This window comes from Callithrix jacchus, chromosome 5, assembly GCF_049354715.1.
Source record: "Callithrix jacchus isolate 240 chromosome 5, calJac240_pri, whole genome shotgun sequence".
Taxonomy (NCBI): Eukaryota; Metazoa; Chordata; class Mammalia; order Primates; family Cebidae; genus Callithrix; species Callithrix jacchus.
The window spans coordinates 37490228-37510050 of record NC_133506.1 but is presented as its reverse complement, the minus strand read 5'-3'; the positions used below and the strand labels follow the sequence as shown (position 1 = coordinate 37510050).

Sequence of the window (19823 nt, the reverse complement as noted above, 5' to 3'; positions counted from 1 at the left end):
GAAATACACAGATCTTAAGTTTTCCATTTCATGAGTTCAACAATTGCATACACAGTGCCACCCAGCCCCCTACTAATATACAGACTTGCCAGGAAGATCCCTCATGCCCATTTCCAGCCAAGCCCTGCCCCTACTCAACCCAATTGGTAACCATCATTCATTCCTGCCACAGAATCGGTTTCTTTCTTCTAGAAGAGGAAGTGGCTTGAGCTGAGTCCTGAAGGATGAATAGGAGTCCGCTTGGCCTTGGAAGTTTGGGGGAAAGTTATAACCACTCCAGGAGGCTAGCAACCCCTGTGCGGATTCTTGGGTGGGTGAGGAGACAGTGTGGCTACAGCCTAGTGGGCAAAGGACAGAGAATACAGGATGAGGCAAATGAGATTGGTGAGAGCTAGACCAGTCATAGCCTGGAAGCCATATTAAATATTTTAAATCTGGAATATAGCCAAAGGATAGTGGGCATCCAGTAAAAAGTTTGAACAGGGAGATAACATGCTCAGCTTTGGCCTTTGAAAAATTTCTCATGCTTTATTTTGGAGAATAGAATGTGGAGAAGGAAGAGGGGATTCAAGGAGTTGTAAGGATACTGTTTCAGCTACCATGGATAGGAAAGAGAGGGGCAGCAGATTTGAGGGTCCTGCCCATGGAGAGAAATGGCTGTCTCTTCTTCTGTTGTGTTAATCTCTTATGCACTGAGCTTCCAAAAATTAGAAATCAGTGTTTGATTTTCTCTTTCTGTCTCCAGGTTTCAGAGATATCAGCCATAAAGGCTTTGCAGATACTGACTGGTTCAGAGAGATTGATTAACTTGCCCAAAGTCACACAGGCAGTGGGTGGTGGTGTCAGGGTTCTCACTCAGGTCTATACTTGCTCAATGTCTATACAAGTTAGACCACTTCCCTGTCTTCAGAGAGTGTGGTGTGAGCCTCTCAGTCTTTCCTGTTGGACTCGCTGTTTTCCTCAATATATCAGATTCTTCAAACACTCTAGACTTTTCAAGGCAGAAGACTGTCCAAGTTTCTGGCAGTCCCTGCCAACACAGGGCCCCACTTTGAGAATAAGTTCATCTGCCCAAGTTTTCCTTTAAGGGTCGGTTTGAGAATAGAGGCAAGTGAATCCACATGGATCTACCAATACCTGGTTTTATTTACGTTGGTAGTGACTCAGAAATACAGAACTGACATGCAGGGGTCAATTTCCATTGCTTGTGCTTGCTGCCTCAATCAATCCCTTTATCTCTGACTCATATCCTTCCTCATTCAATCCCAGTCTTTCCTTCCATATCCACTCCTCTCAAATGCCACACCTTTATCACTGTTTCATGCTTGCCGCAATATTAAAAGGGTGTGATTTACCTTTCTTTATTATTTATGCTTTGAGTAACTCACTGACCAAGACATGTTCTTCTCAGTTCTTTTGCATATGCTATTTATCTTAACAAGCCACAGTCACATGCAGAACTTCTTACTGATAGTATGGAGTAACTTTCCAATAAAACTAATCTTTCTAACACTAAGCCACCTTGAGCTTCATCTTACTTTAATATACTTCATTCTCTTCTGAAAAATAATACACTCTCAGGGGATCCATTCTTTGCCAACCAATATTTGTGCTGTACCTTATCAGCTTATAAAATTCTTTAGGCATATATTTCATTGTCTATTTATGGAGTATTTGTCTCCTGGTCAAAGTTCAGCATTTTTCATGGCCATTATTTTCAAACAAAAGTGTCTCTGAAAGTATAAATGGATGGCTAATGTCTAAGAATTAAGCAATCAACTTACGTGTTACCAAAAAGGGCTAATGTTACCAGTGAGTTAAAACAATTAAAAAGTCCAGAATTACATCCCTCCTTCTTTGTGGTCCAACAAAATATCTCCAGGATCCCATACATGCCCCTCAGCTTTATTCTCTCACTTCCTGATTTCATCACTGAATGGTTAAAGCCAGCCACAGAGAATCCCTTTCACTACTAAGTGTCTGTTGATCTGGCAGACTCAACAACTTTTCATTTTTGTTCAAATGTATTGTTTATACAGCCTATGCTGTGGAACACTGGTGTCAGCATTTTTGCTGCCTGTTTCCCCACTGACTTTGATAAAATTTTGACAAAAAAAAAAAAAAGATCTTAAAAGTTTTTTTAAAAAATAGTGGTGAAACCCTTTCTTTGAACAAAATTATACCTAGATGTTTATTTTCTAAAACAGATTAAAAGTCATTTATATCTGGTTGGAGAAGAGGTAAGGGAAAACTCACGTGCTTGCCAGGTTACACATGACCCACACACCATAACATGCACAAAACCCTTCATGGTGGCCCAATTCACTCCAGACACACAGAAGGAACTCTGAATAGAGGTCTCCTTTCCTAACTCTGCCTCAGTCTTAGCTACTAAGTCCATAGACTAGTTCTTTGCTTATTATCCTTCCCCTCTAGACCAGATGGGTGAAACTTTCTACTTGATGTACTAAAAATGAAAATAACAAGGACTAGTCACTGGAACAAGTCAAGATTGATGACTCTTGTAGATCACAAGAGGAGGGTCATCAAAGGAATGGTACCCTCTAAAATTGAGCAGTGCACAGCATGTACAACCAGCCACATGTTGTGGTCCTGTAGAAGCCTCAATTAAAGGAGCATCAGGAAACGTGGGGTCCCAGTTTGTGGATCCCTGGCAGAGTTTGATATTTCACTGAGAGACCATTCTTTTCATTATTGCTACTGTCTCCCAGAATCTAGTAACCAGGCCCCAGTGTAGAAACAAGAAAGAGACTCAAAGCTAGTGCTCCATTGCCTGAGAGATCCTTGTGATGGAACCGATTCTGCATCTTGACTGTGATGGTGGTCACACAGATCTACATGTGTGATAAAATTGCATAAAATTAAACATACATAAAAGTGCATGTGAAAGTAATGAAATCTGAATAAGATCAGTAAAATATACCAATGTCAGTTTTCTGATTATGATATTGCACTGTAGTTGCACAAGTGTTAACATTAAGGAAAACTGGTTGAAGGGTATGTAAGACCCATTTATGTTATTTCTTACACTTGCATATGAACCTATAACGATCTCAAATATGACTTCTTTTTCTAAAAGCTGGCGCCCTGGTGATGGGCTAGTGTTTACCAGCTGACCTGGACCATGTCCATCAGAGTCTTGAGACGTGTCTCATGGCTTCTCTGGTCATTAATCATTCTCCAGTCTCAGCCTGGGCTAAAAGTGTTCTGTCAGTCTCTTAACAACTGCGAAGTGGCTTGTGTCTTTTTTCCTTCATCATTTTTTGGTTTGTCTAATTTCTTGGTCTTTTCGAAGGAAAGAGCCAGCTTTTGCTGTTGTTTTTTTTTTCAGCTCCTCTGCTATATCTTTAACTTGTATTATGTTCCATGAATGTCTGTTCTTATGTATGTATTTACTTTCTGCTTTCAATGATTTTTTTTTATCTCAAGAGGTTGAATGTGTACTTTTCAAACCCACCTATCCTTTTTCTATCATGTGTGCATTATTGCAATTGTTCGTATTCCTTCCTTTTTCTCTTTAATCAATCTGAATGTATTTACTTAATAGTCTCTTTGATTGTTTTATTATTTTCAATCCTTGAGAGGCATATTTTTCTGTGTATCATGACTGTGGACTCTCTCCTATGGGGATAAGCTCTCTTACAAGGCTCTTGTCATTCTTTATAATTTATTTTTTAGTATAAGTGCATCTTTAGTGGGGGTGGTTTTGTTCTGTGGGAATTAATGTGCCTTGGATTATGAAAACACCTCTACAGGATGATTTCTCATTTGCTTGTCAGGACAGTGTAGTTTTCAGTGGTATTACACAGGTTTTTTTTTTTTTTAATTTTGATTTCTATGTTTGCAGGTATTCTGTCACACAGGTAACAAAATTTGGAAGCCAGATCCACCTGTAGTAGAATTCAGGGTTTTCTCTGTTTTGTTTTTATCTCTATTTGAATGCTGTTCATTCTTCTTGTTATCCTAGTAATTGATGCCTTTAACTTAAACACACACACACATATGCACACCTGTATAGTATATACATTTTCCTTTAAAATTGAGTTCCTCAATTAAGAGTGTCAAGACTGAAATAGTACACACTGACTACCCATTATTAAAGGTGAATAATAAAATGTACTTTTATTTCTAGTGATGTATCAGCCACTCACTTCCTGGTTTTTGTTAACATAATTTTAAATTTTAGCCAAGAATTTTCATATTAGATTTTTAAAATCTGATTTATCTTTAGGAATTACTTCTTATAGTTCATTCTGTTTTGGTTCACATGTATCATGATTTTTATACTCGTATTATTGTTTACTAAATCAGCTTTTTTATAACAAGACTTCTTCCATTCTTGTATTTTTTTTCTCTCCGTTTTTGGAGTCACACTCTTGACTAGCTTCTCAGCTACCTAACCCTCTGGAAAACAGTCAGAGCCAACATAACTTCTAAATCTTTATGTGTCAGAGAATGCCCTTCTGTAGATTCACAAATGAAAAACTATTTCATGTATAATTTTTTAGTTACACCATTTTTCCTTGAAATTTTTTGTTTCATTGTTTTCTGAAATTTAAATTTGATTGAGAAAATATATGACTAACACAGTTTTTTGTTTTTTTTTTTTACGGAGTCTTGCTTTGTCACCAGGCTGGAGTGCAGTGGGCAATCTCAGCTCACTGCAACCTCTGCCTCCTGGGTTCAAGCGGTTCTTCCGCCTCAGCCTCCCGAGTACCTGGGACCACAGGTGCGTGCCCCCACGCCGGGCTAATTTTTTTGTATTTTTAGTAGAGACGGGGTTTCACTGTGTTGGCCAGGATGATCTCGATCTCTTGACCTCGTGATCCGCCCACCTCGGCCTCCCAAAGTGCTGGGATGAAGGGCTTGAGCCACTGCGCCCAGCCTCTAATGTTTTATACATAGCCATTTTCCAACCTAGATGTTCATCTGGGTATTTCTACATTGATATTTTAACAATTGTATCAGAATATAGGTTGGATTTTTAAGTTGTAGGTGGAAACCTCTTTACATGTGAGGATTAAGTTTTTATTTTACCAAGGAGTTGTTTTAATATTGTAGCCTTCTAAGAAAGGACACAATAATATGCTTCTGTTCCATTTACTCTGTTCTCTTCTTCTGTAACGCCAATTATCTGTCTTTTATAAAATGTCTGTTTTCTTTTCTCTAAAAATGTCTTTTTGTTGCCTTCACACATGAATACACATGAGCAGATGATATATACAAAGGAAATATACATTGTATTGTTCTGGTTTCCTTGCCTTTTAATCTCCAAGTTTTTCAAATTAGTTCTCCTAAAGTTTCTGCCTGTTGCTTGTTCTCATTACAGATTCCAATGCTCATTTTAATTTTGCTATTGCATTTTGGTTTCTTTGCAATTGTTCCTTACCTTACCCAGTAAATACTTTTTCTGGCTACTTCTTAACTTGATCTATTTTTGGAAAAATCTGTTGTCTTATTATTTTACCTTTAACTTCCTTTATTCTTCTGTGTTTTCTTGCATTTCATTTTCAATAAACTTCAAGCAGTCTAAAATCCATTTCTACTTTCTGTTGTTTAGATCAAAATACCAGTGACAGAAAAAAAAAATAAGTAAAAGTGGCTTAAACAGTAAGTTAATGTATTATCTTATAGAACAGGAAGTCAAGCGTTAGAGTTGGTTGAATGAGATGCCCATGAATATCATTGAGGACCCACATTCTTTCAAGTTCTCCTCTTCATCATCTCATCTTGGCATGAGGGCCACCCCAGCCTGGTTCCCCTCATGGTTGCAAGATTGTTTTAGCAGTTCCAGCCATCACAGCCAGAAATGGTACTGTCTGGTGGCAAAGATGGGCCACTGGATTAATCTTCTTAGAGAAAAGAGAACTTTTTTAGAAACCTTCTAATAGAACTTCCCTCCCATATCATTATAAAATATTTTTCTTTAACTTGCAAAAGAGATCAGAACACCTTAATGGCATAGAGACATCTGGACTTGTCCTTTGGTCTGGGAACAGGGTCATTCCCTGCCCCCGCCCCCAAGTCACATGGTGAACTTAGCCAGAAAATACCACGACAGGGGATGACTCTTGGATAAATAGTCAATACTGACTGCTGTGTGTGTGTGTGTGTGTATGTGTATGTGTGTGTGTTTAATTGTGCTTTCAACAGCATCCAGAATGTCATTTTCCTTACCGTTAACATGGTGGATTTTTTTTCCTAAGACCTCTTGTTATCTTGTTTTTGTTTATTTAACTTTAAAGAAAAAGAAGTCTCTCCAGACCTGGTGTTTGCCAGTAAACAGAGGAGGTAGATCCTCACTGTTGCCCTCACTGTCCAACTAGTTATTTTTGGAATGCTTTTATTCCATACCATCGCACATGATATGTGTGATGCTGCTATAATTAACCAGTATTCCTCCCAAATTCCGGCAGTGGTTTAAGCAGAAGGAGTAATGGATGTTTATAGTGCCCGTCCTTACATAGACTGTCTAACACCATCCTTCCATCTGGTGTGAGTGCTGTGAAGAAGGAATTCACACTCTCCCCAGAAACAGGAGGACTGATCTCTTTATCAGAAACAGTAAATGAATCCTAGAAGTATTTTCCCATGACTGTTCCCATCACAGTTGCTTCATAACACTGAATCTGCATCTAGGAAACAAAGATACCATCTTCTGTCTTTACCATGTCTAAGACCCCAGTGATGGAAGTTTAGGAGGCAAAAGAGCTTGGAAATGCCCCAACCCTGCTATTTTGTTGATACAGTCTTTGGTTCTCTGAGCACAGGAAATAAACTGAGAAAATGGGAAACATTTCTTTCCTATTCTTCAGGCCATTGGGCCTGCTTTATCCCAAGTAACAAAGTCTGTCAAACTTGATTATATAATGTTTGTTTAGTTCCATAGAAAATGGCACCGTGGAATGGCATTCCATTACTGTTAGTTTTACAAGTTCAAGCGTACTATGTGTTTGGTCAGACATAAGAAAGACATGAAAAGGTAAATACATCTGTTGTTACATTGAGTGAGAGGATGTCAATCTACTGTTCCTCAGGGGTCACAAATCTCATACGCCTATGCAAGTCTATTGCAAGTCTAGAATTCAGAAACACCGAACAGACTTTTCTTGCAACATGACTCCTAAACACAAGCCAACTGCTTCATCTTATGCTTCAACATGGAAGTGTAATCACTTCCAGCTACCTGTGGTTGAATCAACTGGAAGATTATTTTGTGCAATTCCAGGGATTTTAAAGAAATGTTTACAAAATGAAATACATATCTTAATGCACATGGGATGTTTGCTGCTGCAATCATGAACAAGTACTCTTCCCAAACTCTGGCCATAGGTTAGTGGATAGACGTATATTTCAGAGATAGTATAAGTTCATTATCTTGAGGTTTTGTTGGTATTTTGTGAGGGGGAAGAGGGGAGACTGCTAGCCAGGTGCCACCATGAGATTTCTTCCAGTGGAGTCACATTTAACCGTTGCAACAGCCTTCTCAGAAGATGGTGATGATGATGATCAATCATGATCATTGCCATCACTATTAGCAATTACAAATAAAGATCTTAGGCTCAAAGTATGGTTGCCCTTGAACAACATGGGTTTGAAGTACACAGGTCCACTTAATATATGGATTTTCTTCTGCCTCTGTCACTCCTGAGACAGCAAGACCAACTTCTCTTCCTCCTCCTCCTCCTCCTCAGACTACTCAGTGTGCAGACAATGAGGATGAAGAACTGTATGATGATCCACTTCCACTTAATAGTCAATGTATTTCCTCTTCCTTATGATTTTCTTCATCACATTTTCTTTTCTTTAGCTTACTTTGCTCTAGGAATGCAGTATATAATACATATTACATACAAAGTCTGTGTTAAGCTACTGTTTATGTTATCAGTCAGGTTTCTGCTCAACAGTAGGCTATCAGTAGTTAAGTTTTGGGGAGTCATAAGTTACACCTAGATTTTCAACTCCACAGGGAGTTGGTTCCCCTAACCTCCATGTTTTTCAAGGGTCAGATGTAACTTATTTGAAGTCCTATCGCTAGAAAGCTGTGAAGCTCATATTTGAATCCAAAGATTTATCTTCAGATTCTGTGCTTTGACTCTGACACCTGCTGTTGCCACAGCCCCTGCAGTGTTGGTTCCAGTTGCATCACCACTCTGTGCAGGTGACCCAGCCTCCTCCTCACTTCAAACCTTCTCTTCTCTCCCAGACTCTCCTCTCTCAGTGAGCAGTCTAGCTACTTACGCATCACTCTTCATATTCTCCTGCCCTAAAGGGCACGTGGAGTTAGGATGAATGGTGATAGAAGAAATACATTAATAGTGGTAAGAAACTACAGGAATTGGATTAGCTAGTTAAGAAATTTTGTCTTGACTCCACGAAGACTTTTGCTAAGAAGAATGACTTGATCAAAGCTGTGTAAAGAGAACTGTGAAAGCAGGAAGAGCCATTGGGAAACTGACGGAATGGTTTTGTCATGAAGACCTGAATGAAGGCAATACCAGCTGGAATGGTGTAAAATAGATGGTTTTGGAGTGTGTCATAAAGAAAAGTAGAGAGGAGACAAGGAAAGGCAAGAGAAACCCTAAATGACTCCCTCGATGCCATCTCCAGTGTGTGGATTATCATATGCCCAATATGACATTATGCACAAAATCGTCAGAATTTTGGTTATTACTGCTTGCTGGATACCAGGCACTGTGCTGAGCACTCAGCATGCACTATCTCTTTGAATCCTTACAACATGTGTTTTTCCTGTATTACAGATAAAGAAACTGAGATACAGAAAGATTTGTTACTTGGCCAAGGTCCCAGAGCCCATAACTGGTTGATTAATGATCCAAACCCCATTCTGTCTGATTCTGGGACCCAAACTCAACATTTCTCAGGGTGCAGATTGAGTTCCTCTCATGGGACGTGGATAGACCCCTTCTTAAATAGTTATGTAAACATTTTAGTGAGCACTAAAACGAAACTAGCACATCACATTCATGAGTTTATGTTGCACTCAGTCATAATGAGGCAAAGTAAAAAAAAGTTGAAAGTTTATTTGAAGAAAAGTTTTAAAGATGTAATTGTGTAGATCTGCATTGTTCAATAGAATAGCCATTGGCCACCTGTGGCTATGTAAATTGAAATAAATCAAAACTAAAGTAAACATACGTTTGCACTAGCAGGCACAATTCAAGTGCTCAATAGCCACAGATGGCCAGTGGCTACCATTGAACAGTGCAGATATAGAACGTTGGTGTCACTGTGTAACGTTCTTTTGGATAGTGCTGAGTTAGAGCTGTTTTACCCTGGATCAGTGCCTTTTTATTTAGCATTCACTCCAACTCTAAATTGCATCCCTTTGGAACTTGATCTGGCTCTGCATAAGTCCATGCACACCTGCATTGTCCCATACAGTAGCTGCCAGTTACCAGTGACTGTCGCATCGTGGAAATATGGCCAGTCTGAGTAGAATGTGCCGTAGGTGTAATGCACACATTAGGTTTCAGAGCTTTTATGTGAACATAGAATGTAAACATGTATCATTAATAATTTTTCTACTGATTAAATGTTGAAATATTATTTCAGATAGATGGGGTTAAGTAAAATGTTTCGTTGAAATGACTTTCTTGTCTTCTTTTTCACTTTATGTTGCCACGAGACCATCTTGGCCATACATGGCTTTCAATCTATTTCCACTGGCCAGTGCTGTTCTAGACCTCTTTGCTCCACTGTGTGACTCTAGAACAATCTTCCTTTCCTCGTCTCTTTCTGTACATCTGCACTGCCCAATATAGTAGACATAAGCCACCTGTAGATATTTCCATTTAAATTAATTAAACAAAATTTAAAATTCAGTTCATTAGTCTTGTTAGCCACATTCAAGATGCTCAGTAGCCACCTGTGGTTAGTTGCCACCAAATTGCAGAGCATCGATGTGGAATGCTTCCTTGTTGTGGAAAGTCCTATTGGACAGCTCTCATAGAGATGGTACACAGCTATGGCAAGAGCCACAGAGGTGGATCATGAATGCCTAAATCCTGGAGAATGTTTCCAGATTGCCAAACCCCATGGCACACCCTTCTTCCATCTCCCAGGTGCCTGTCTCTTCCTCTCTTGGTTAGACTTATTCACGCACACTTTATATTTTCTTCTCCCCTCCTTCAAGGGCTGTGGCCTGCTTATTTCTCCCCAAACATAACTGCTTCCTCTATGATCGCAGTATCTAACATGATGCACTGTACAGCATAAGTACTCAATAAATATTTCTTGACCAGTTGGGGTGGTAATTCCTAGCAGGTGATTGGAGATATGTGACTGAAGGTAGAGGGAGATCTATATGGCCCATAGCAGGGGGTGGGGGTTGGGGCGGGGTAGCGGGGGTGGCCCAAGGAAGAGGAGGGAGAACAGAGAGACAGCAAAGAAGAAATCTGGGAGACAGTGGCCCAAAATCTCATACACATCACCAAAATCCTTCTGCCTATCCCACAAGCCCTTCGCAGGTAGTGACAAGAGTTACTGCAGGGGAATTCACAGGGCTAGGCAACAGCTAGATAAAAAGTGCGAAAGAAATCCAAAATATTATTACGTGATAAATAAACACACCAGACCCATAAATGAGAAGTTGAAATGACATGAGAATGAAGGGATGATGATGAGAAAACATGAAAAAGGCTCTGTCCCTGGGCCAGCTGGTGTGAGTTACATTTTATGAGCAGCATGTGAATTCCAGTGCCCTTGTTGAATTAGCAGCAGAATCGCACATTAGTTTTAAGGCTCCCTCTCGAATAGGAACATCATAACGTTTTTTAATTGGGCCTGATAAAAACGTAGCATTACTTGTAGGTTCCTGAGAGAAGTGAGTTGTGAAATTAGGTTTTCATTAAACCTAATGATGGAAAATTAAGTATAGTGCGTCTGGTGAAATGGGGTGTGATAAAAGACATCACTTCTGCATTATCAGAGGTTAATAAGGGAATAGGTGAGGTAAGATACATTGGAAAGGGGAGTCCAACTCATTGGATTAATAAACCTTGAAAATCCCTTGGTTCTGAGTCTTCATACCATCATTAGCACTGGCATTGACATTATTGCAAATGTTACAGCAATACAAGTTGTTAAATTTCAATGCATTTGTTTTCCATTCCAGTGTTGGTTTTGCTGACACCAAGTTTACAGTCTGTCTAGCAATGTGTTTAGGGAAAACATCCATATTGACAGCTATTTGGTTTTGGAAACATTTGACATCTCTCACACACACACAAAGCTGAGTTCCCATTCCTAGGAAGCCTGTCTTTCCAAGACAGCTGGTTTCCCATGCAGCCCATGCTCCAGGTTCCTCTGGGAAACTGTAGGTCTCTGAAGACATCTGTCCCCATGTGTGATGGTAGTTTTGATAAGAAATACTCACAGGTCTCCTAGCATTGACTCGGCTCATTCTTTCCTAGAAATCATGGAGTCTGGCATGACTCCAAGCTGTAGGTATTCACGATCCACACCTCTGTGGCTCCTGCCATAGCTTTGTACCACCTCTAGATGAGTCAAACACAAGTACTCCTTTCCTCTCCATTTCCCATCACACCATCACAGGAGTGATATTTGCTGGAAGGATGCCTTCCATGACAGCTACCCATGACAGCTAGGGCACCTACAAGAAATAGTGTGAGTCTTTGAAGAAGGAGATTCCTTCTAAAATCCTTCAGCATCTTCACACTGGCTTCAAGAGTCACACATTCACAGTCTTTCTGGATCTGCCTTGTATCACTGCTTACAGTGTTGTCCCCTCTGACATTTCTACCTACAGCTTTTTTTAAAATTGCACTTTAGGTTCTGGGGTACATGTGCAGATCATGCAGGATTGTCAGATAGGTATATACATGGCAAGGTGGTTTGCTGCCTCCATCCCGCCATCACCTATACCTGGCATTTCTCCCCATGTTATCCCTCCTTACCCTCCCCACCCCCCACTGTCCCCCCAACCCCCCAACAGACCCCAGTGTGTGATGCTCCCCTCTCTGTGTCCACGTTTTCTCATTGTTCAACACCCACCTATGAGTGAGAACGTGTGATGTTTGATTTTCTGTTCTTATGTCAATTTGCTGAGAATGATGGTTTCCAGATTCATCCATGTCCCTACCAAGGACACAAACTCATCGTATTTTATGGCTGCATAGTATTTCATTGTGTATATGTGCCACATTTTCTTTGTCCAGTCTCTCATTGATGGGCATTTGGGTTGGTTCCAGGTCTTTGCTATTGTAAACAGTGCCGTGATGAACATACATGTACATATGTCTTTATAATAGAACAATTTATAGTCCTTTGTGTGTATACCCAGTAATGGGATTGCTGGGTCAAATGGAATTTCTATTTCTAGGTCCTTGAGGAATCGCCACACTGTGTTCCACAATGATTGAACTAATTTACACTCCCACCAACAGTGTAAAAGTGTTTCTATTTCTCTACATCCTCTCCAACATCTGTTGTCTCCATATTTTTAAAAGACCGCCATTCTAACTGGCGTGAGATGGTATCTCAATGTACCCACAGCTTTTACTCCTTATCAACCTCCTTGCTCTTACCTAAATGTGCTCAGGCTCCATCATTTTTCTTCAGTTGGTTCTTCTTGTCTATTTCCCTGCTAGACCATCAAGCCTTGAGGGTGGAATCAGTATTTCTGTCTGCATTGCCACTGCTCCCCGACAGATGAGTCAAACACTTGGCATAGTGTGCATTCTCAGTAAGTCTAACTCATGAACCCAAGGGGGCGATGGAGAAAGGAAACAGCCCCCATATTTGCCAAGTGGTGCATTTGAGCAGTGCCATTGGACATGTACTATCTTTTACCTAAAATCTCAGAAGAAAAAGTAAGCAGTATTTCTCTTCTGGGCAGTCAGGAAGGTTTTGCTAACAACTTGCCTAGGTCCTTCTTTCTTGTGCATAAATCTAAATCTTAGAAATGCTTCTGTAGGTAATCCAGGGGTTATTTGGCTGGTCCCCAAATGATAGTCTCTGCTTTGGGGATGTTTACCTACCACCCGGACTCAGGAACTTTTAGAGACGACGCTGTGCATATGATGACCCCACCTACTAATTAGGTATGACCCAATCAGTGTCACAAGGTCAGACCAGTCAGATTAGTAGCCTCTCCTCCCTTGGAGGAGCCAGTAAGTGGGGGCAGGCAGAAGGCTGCAAAGTGAAAAATGTATTCCCTACTCCAACCACAAATATAAGTGAAAGTATCAGGGTGACCAACCATTCCCATTTGCCCATGACTGAGAGGTCAGTTCCCAAGAGCTGAACTTTCAGTGCTAAAACCAGAAAATTGTCAGTTGAACTGGGATGAGTTGGTCACCTAGAAAGCAGGAAGGCCAGATGTTCCCTTCCATTCTTCTTTCCTTGCCAGGAACAGGCTTGCTGATGCTGTCGCAAGGAAGTAGAGTGTGCATTCACACACAGAATCCATGTCTGATGGATTATTGCAACATGACAGGCATACAAGCTGAAGGGAACATGGATTTTGAAAAGACAAGTTGCAGAAAATCAGGAACATATGCTAAGCCTCCCAGGGAATGAGTGTGGCATAGGCCAAGTGGGTATCCGCACGGGTGCTTCGCAGTGTCTGAAAACATCTGGGGGAGACACATCAGCTGCCACACTGGCAGTTCTCATCACTTGCATGCCACAAACAGGATGGTCCAGGGCATAGACTGTCCATGTCTTTGGGAGGAGCTTGGGAAGACCAAGCCTGGATGGTTCTGGGAAAAGTAAACTGGCCCTGAAAGACCGACAGTATATGCCTGGCAGGGAGGTGGTAGGGCAAGACATTGGTTTCAGTGGTCCAAGGGGAACAGAAGAATTCAAACCAATCTGAGCAGGCATCAGTTTCCAGGGTGGCCAACTAACAGAAGGCAGTTAAAACAACTCATTGGATGAAAAGGTTTTTTTCAAGAGAGAATATATAGACCTTACATCAGGGAGAGATTTTATGAAGGAGATGGGGCATGGGATCCAGGCCTGGGCAAAGTAGCCAGCAGCACTGAAGGAAGAGGTCCAGGCTTCCTTACCTGCAAGGTGGTTCAACGGTGCCACTGGATTAATAGTATTAAGTGGTGGGGAAAGTATACAATAGCAAGAAGGTGGTTGCTGTGGCAGAGCTCATAACTAGAGAGAGCAGCTGGGAGGGTAAGGGTCCCTGCTAGCTGCTGGCAGTCCAAGACTAGTTCCAGTTCCTCCCAGGGTAAAACTCAAAGGAAACAAAATAGTAGACAAGTCAGGTCACAGGGATGCAGGCAAAAGGATCAGAAGCATACGTGTGACTCCAACCTTCGGGCACCTGAGGCTCTCCTCCCGTGCAGAGAGGCATCAGACACTATTTCCAGCCTCTCTGCTTCCTAAACAGAAGGGGGCTCCCAATAAATAGCCTGCCTAGCTTCTCAGTGGTTCTGCCCACCCAGCCTAAAGGAAGGACAGTGACAGGGATGATGACCAAGCTGGAACTTCTCCTTTATCAGTGGGTACCCTTGAAATGTATTGTGTTCATTGGTTTGTTTGTGGGTTTGAGATTTTGATCTACCAACATAGCCATGCCAGGAAAGCAGTGTATCTCCAATCTTTCTGCAGTTTCTTGATCACATGAGTCCCAGGTTGGTTCCCTGTGCCGTCCTCAGGCCAAGCTGGGCGAGACAAGGAGAACGAAGGACGAAGCTTCTGTAGGTGATGATCTGTTCTGCCTCCTTCTTTTCGAAGCAGATGGCAGCCGTGGGGAGCTTTCCCAGCCCACCCTCACGATCCAGACTCATCCCTACCGCGCCTGTGACCCTGTGGAGATGAGTTACCCCCGGGACCAGTTCCAGCCTGCCATCCGGGTGGCTGACTTGCTGCAGCATATCACACAGATGAAGAGAGGCCAGGGCTACGGGTTTAAGGAGGAATATGAGGTAAGAGACCAGCCTGTGGGGAAACTTCCCGATTGTTTATTTGGGCACTAAAGCCTTGCTACAGAAAGTATGGCTCCCTGGCCAGCAGCATCAGTATCACCTGGGAGCGTGTGGGAAATGCAGCATCTCAGGCCCTACCTCGCCCTACTGAATCAGAACCTACATTTTAACCAGAAACTAGATGATCTGTATACACATTAAATCTGAGAAGCACCATGCTATATAATTCTAAGACATCCTTTTTCACTGTTGTTTCTCTCCCCTTCCCCTTTCATTATCCAGTTAGCTCCAAAGATTCTACACTTTGGAGTCTCACTCCATTCAATATGACAGAAAATGGCTCAGGCTCCCATCCCACATGCTGTAGAAAAGCCAGCAAATCTCCCCTGCTTGCTGTTGGTCACCTCTTGTCTCCTACTCAAGCTCCTGTGATATTCTCGTCGCTGCTCCCCTCCCGAAGGCAAGGCTTTATCTCCAGTGACCAGTTTTCTCTTTCTGCATCTTCTCTTCACTCCTGCATTGGGCATCCCTTTCCCACCTGCCCAAAGTATCTCTAATACAAAGGATTTGCAGGTAGGGCTTGTTACCAAGGTTTAGGGAATAATAGAAAGGGATTGCAGCAAAGTACAGGAAGCACCTCAGTGTGATACTGTTCTTCTCATAAATTCCTTAACCATCTACATTGCTGGTAAGCCCTTCTAAGGTTCTGCTCTCCTGACAGGGCTCTATCCAATTTCTCCCCAGCGTTTTCTCTAATGTCCTCTAAACTTCCTTCACCCCTCCCTCAGCATACAGACAAAGGGCCCCACATTCCTCTTTTATTTTGCAGAACAATTTAGCTTTCTTTATCTCACTCTTTTTGTTTCAAATCCTGTCCATTAGGCCTCACCTTTTACAAACAAAAAGCAAAATAAAATAGAAAATGCATTAAGACATTTTTCTGAACCAAAGAGCAGCTCACTCTCCAGGAATAATTCTGCAGCTCTCCTAGTTGCAGGTAGAATCCAGCTGCAGCCAGCTTTGAAAACAAGAATTCCTTTCTTCACTTTTCCTTTCCTCTCTTTCCCTTCCCTCCTTCCTTCCTAAAACATCTTTTGAGTGTCTTCTGTGTACCACACTCTGAGTTGCGGTACACAATTTGTGCATTTGTGGATTTTTGTTGTTTGTTCTTTTCTCTTCGCATGGAGCGAGTGCCCCAGATATGCTCGATTCGCTGTCACTGTATGCAGTAGAAAACTCATTGGCTCAGAGTCCACACATTTGGAATTCTTAATATTGCAGACTAAGTTTATCCCTCAGATTGTATTCTGAGAAAGAGCTTACAAAGCAATATTTCTCAAGTCGTATGAGGTCATGAAATTGTGCTAAACTGGGGGTCCAGACAGCTGGATTCCAGTGTAGTAAACTGTTTGATTTTAGAATTTTGCTCTCTGAGTTTTAAAATTCTTTATTAGTTGAATGAAGAATTGGGATAAGGTGATTTCTCAGGACCTATCTGGTCCTAAAACTTTATGAGAGTGTAAAACATGGTGACAAGGGGCGTGTTTGACATATTTATGAGAAAAAAATTTTATATTAATGGATGTGAGTAATTACCAGCTTGGGAGAACAAGCACTTAATTTTAAATATGGTCTAAGTAAAATAGCATTTTTCATAGTCTCATCTACAAATCTTGAAAAAATGTTTGAATTAGAGTTGAAGAAGATGATCTCGTCCCCTCCCATCCCTGGGTCTCATTTTCTAGGGGGCTGAAAGGCCCCAGTCTCTGGGGAGCAGGATGCATGTGAGCGTGCTTTATGTGTGTATGTAAACCTGTTTGTTGAGCAAATGTCAGGAAGGTTATGTTGTTTGGAATGGTATATTCCACATTAGTCATAACAATTTAATTAAAAGTTTCAAATATCATTAAGGGAGATATGTGGCTTACCAAAAAAAAAAAAAAAAGGGACAAGCAGCCAAATGCTGAGAAACACATATGTAAGAACTTGCTCCTGACATTTGAAGACAGAATTACAAGTGTGTTTGACAACTTTCATGCATTTCCTTCCAGATTAATATTTCTTTTAAAGCATTCATCCCTGTGTGATGAGTTGCTTTTTAAAATTTCTTCTTAGTACACTTTTGCATTTTCCAAACTTTCTAGCATGGAAATGATCAGCTTTTATAATGAGAAAACCAACAATACATGTCATTTCATCATTTGAACTACAACCAGAAGTCTAACTAGGCTAGCCATGGCCTCAATTAGTTCAATTATAATTATATTGATCAGCAAGCTGTAAAGCTTAGCTTCTAGTTAGCATTATTTTCAGATTAGCTGAGGGTTAATTGGAAACTTTTGCCTGATAAAAGTCATTTCACAATGTGCTAGCCCACAGTGCCCGCCCAGAATACAGCTGGATATTACTTTGATCATCAAGGCTCCTGTGATATCTGGAATCTTCATCCTGAGCATAAGAGTCACAGATCTGCTGGGAGAATCAGTGTCCTATTGCACATATAAGACTCCTGAGCCTCCAGGCCTACTCTCATACCAACCTGCTACATGCTGTTTGTTGCCTGTCACTTCCCTGTTCTGTTCAATTTTTTCATACAAATGAGTGGGTTTGACAAGTTGACATCTAAAGGACAGCTCAGCCATAGCAAGCTGTGTTAGAAGACAAAATTCAATTCAGTTGAACAATCACTTAAAATTTGCTCAGTAAATATTTGCTATTTACTGGCCAGGCACAGTGGCTCATGCCTGTAATCCCAGCACTTTGGGAGGCAGAGGCAGGCGGATCCCCTGAGGTCAGGAGTTTGAGACCAGCCTGACCAACATGGAGAAACCCTGTCTCTACTAAAAGAAAAAAAAAGAAAGAAAAAAAATAGCAAAGCATGGTGGCACATGCCTGTAATCCCAGCTACTCGGGAGGCTGAGGCAGGAGAATCTCTTGAACCCAAGAGGTAGAGGTTGTGGTGAGCAGAGATTGCGCCATTGCACTCCAGCTTGGGCAACAAGAGCGAAAGTCCATCTCAAAAATATATGTATACATATTTACTATTGCCAAGGACGATTCTAGGTATTTGGGATACAACAGTGAAGAAAACAAAGAATTTTGCCCTCCTGAAGCTTGTATTCTAGCAAGGGAAATAGGAAATAAACATAAACTTAAAAAATAAGCAAATTATATAATGTAGTATGCAAGACAGTAAAAAATACCATTTGCTGTGTTGCAAACCACACCAAATCTTAACAACATAAAATAACCAATATCTTGTACTTACTGATTCTGTGGGTCAGGAATTTGTGCAGTGTACAACAGGGACACCCAGTCTCTTCAACACGGTGTCCAGAGCCTTGGCTAGGAAGTCTTCAAGGCTGGGGGCTGAAATCATCTGAACATGTCTTCACTCTTTTCTAGTGACTGATGCAGGCTTTCAATTGCAATTGTCCGCTGAAAGACCTACACATGGCCTCTTCAAGTGGCCTCGGCTTCTTCACAGCATGGTAGCCTTGGGATAGAGTGAGCAAGGGGTAGAAGTAATCGGAGATTCGACTGGAGAAATAGAGGGACGTGACCGTGCCATGCTTTACAAGCTGTTAGAAGGACTTCAGCTTTTACACTGACTAAAATGGAAAGCCATGGCAGAGTTTTGAAAAGACAAGTGCTAATGATCTGGCCTTACTTCATTCTGGCTGCTGTGTTGAGAGTGGAACTTAGGAAGGCAAGGGTGAAAGCAAGGGTGAAAGCAAGGAGACCAGTTAAGAGGCCAGTGCAGTAACCCAGGTGAGAGACAAGGATGACTCGGGGCGTGGCAGAGGAGGTGGTGAGAAGTGGTTGGATTCTGAATCTTTTTGAAACATGGAGCCAACAGCATTTCCTAACACATGGTATATGTTACAAAAGGAATTAAAGGTGACTCCCAGGCTGTTGCCTGTGCCACTGGTAGGGTGGAGCTGCCTCTAATGGAAATGGGGATGCTCAAGTAAGGCAGAGCTGGAGCAGTCAGTAGTTTCATGTTAAATTGAGTTCGCAGTGACCATTGCAAGACATCTCAGTGTCTCCATGTGGTAAGGAGGTAGTTGGATCTCTGAAGTTGGAATTTGGGAAAGAAGCCTGGGTTGGAGAGAAACCTTTAGGAGTCGTTGGCCTGTAGATGATGAAAGCCACAAGACTGGGTGAGGTCACCAAGCAAGTGAGTATAGACAGAGACAGGGACCTAGGACCAGGCCTTTCAGAATTTCAACTTTAAGATGTGGGAGCATTTTCCATGGGATGGTCACTGTACTAGGCTCTGGGAACTGAGAAGGTGAAATAGAACCCTTGCCTTCTAGGGAACTTAGAGCCTGTTCTTAGACACAAGCTGATCATTTCAATATCTTGGCAAAATGCCACAGTAGAGGTACACCCAGAGCTATGAGAACTCTTGGGCATGGGATGTGTTAACCCAGCCTAAAGGTAAATACCCAGTGGCTTTCTGGAGAACATAAAGCCTAAGTCAAAGCTTGAGAAGTAGGAAGAACCAGATTCAGTAAGGGAAGGGCGTTCCAGGCAGAGCACCTAGCACAAGCTATGGCATGGGAATGTGCGTAGCAGGTTGAGTGAGGGGAGCCAGAAACGGTTTGGGAGGAAGCATGGAGCAAGATGGGGCTGAAATTGTCAACAGGAGCCAGGATGAGGCAAAAGACGAATATTTGTAACGCTAATGAGTTTGGATTTTAATCAAGGAGCCACTGGAGCCATCGAAGAGAGCAGGACATTTTTTAAGTTGATTTGCATTTTAGATTTTGTAGAGATCAGAGCAGGGACAACAGAGGCAGGTAGGCGTCTGGGACAGTAATTCAAGGAAAAGATGGGGCTACTCAAACCAGGAGACTGGGCCCAGAGCCC

General features: G+C 41.6%; 1 protein-coding gene across 21 annotated transcripts in view; it reads left to right on the top strand.

Annotated features, from left to right (window-relative positions):
• PTPRT (protein tyrosine phosphatase receptor type T) overlaps positions 1–19823 on the top strand; it is a 1160468-nt gene that overhangs the window by 1052081 nt on the left and 88564 nt on the right. For 15 of the 21 annotated variants that reach the window (XM_008995950.5, XM_035302876.3, XM_017972058.4 and 12 more), the window contains one exon: positions 14758–14948. In XM_008995950.5, coding sequence (XP_008994198.2) covers positions 14758–14948 — 191 coding nt within the window. The remainder of the gene's footprint in view (positions 1–14757; positions 14949–19823) is intronic. The other 6 variants (XM_078371705.1, XM_008995949.5, XM_054255378.2 and 3 more) reach the window with 1 other exon arrangement.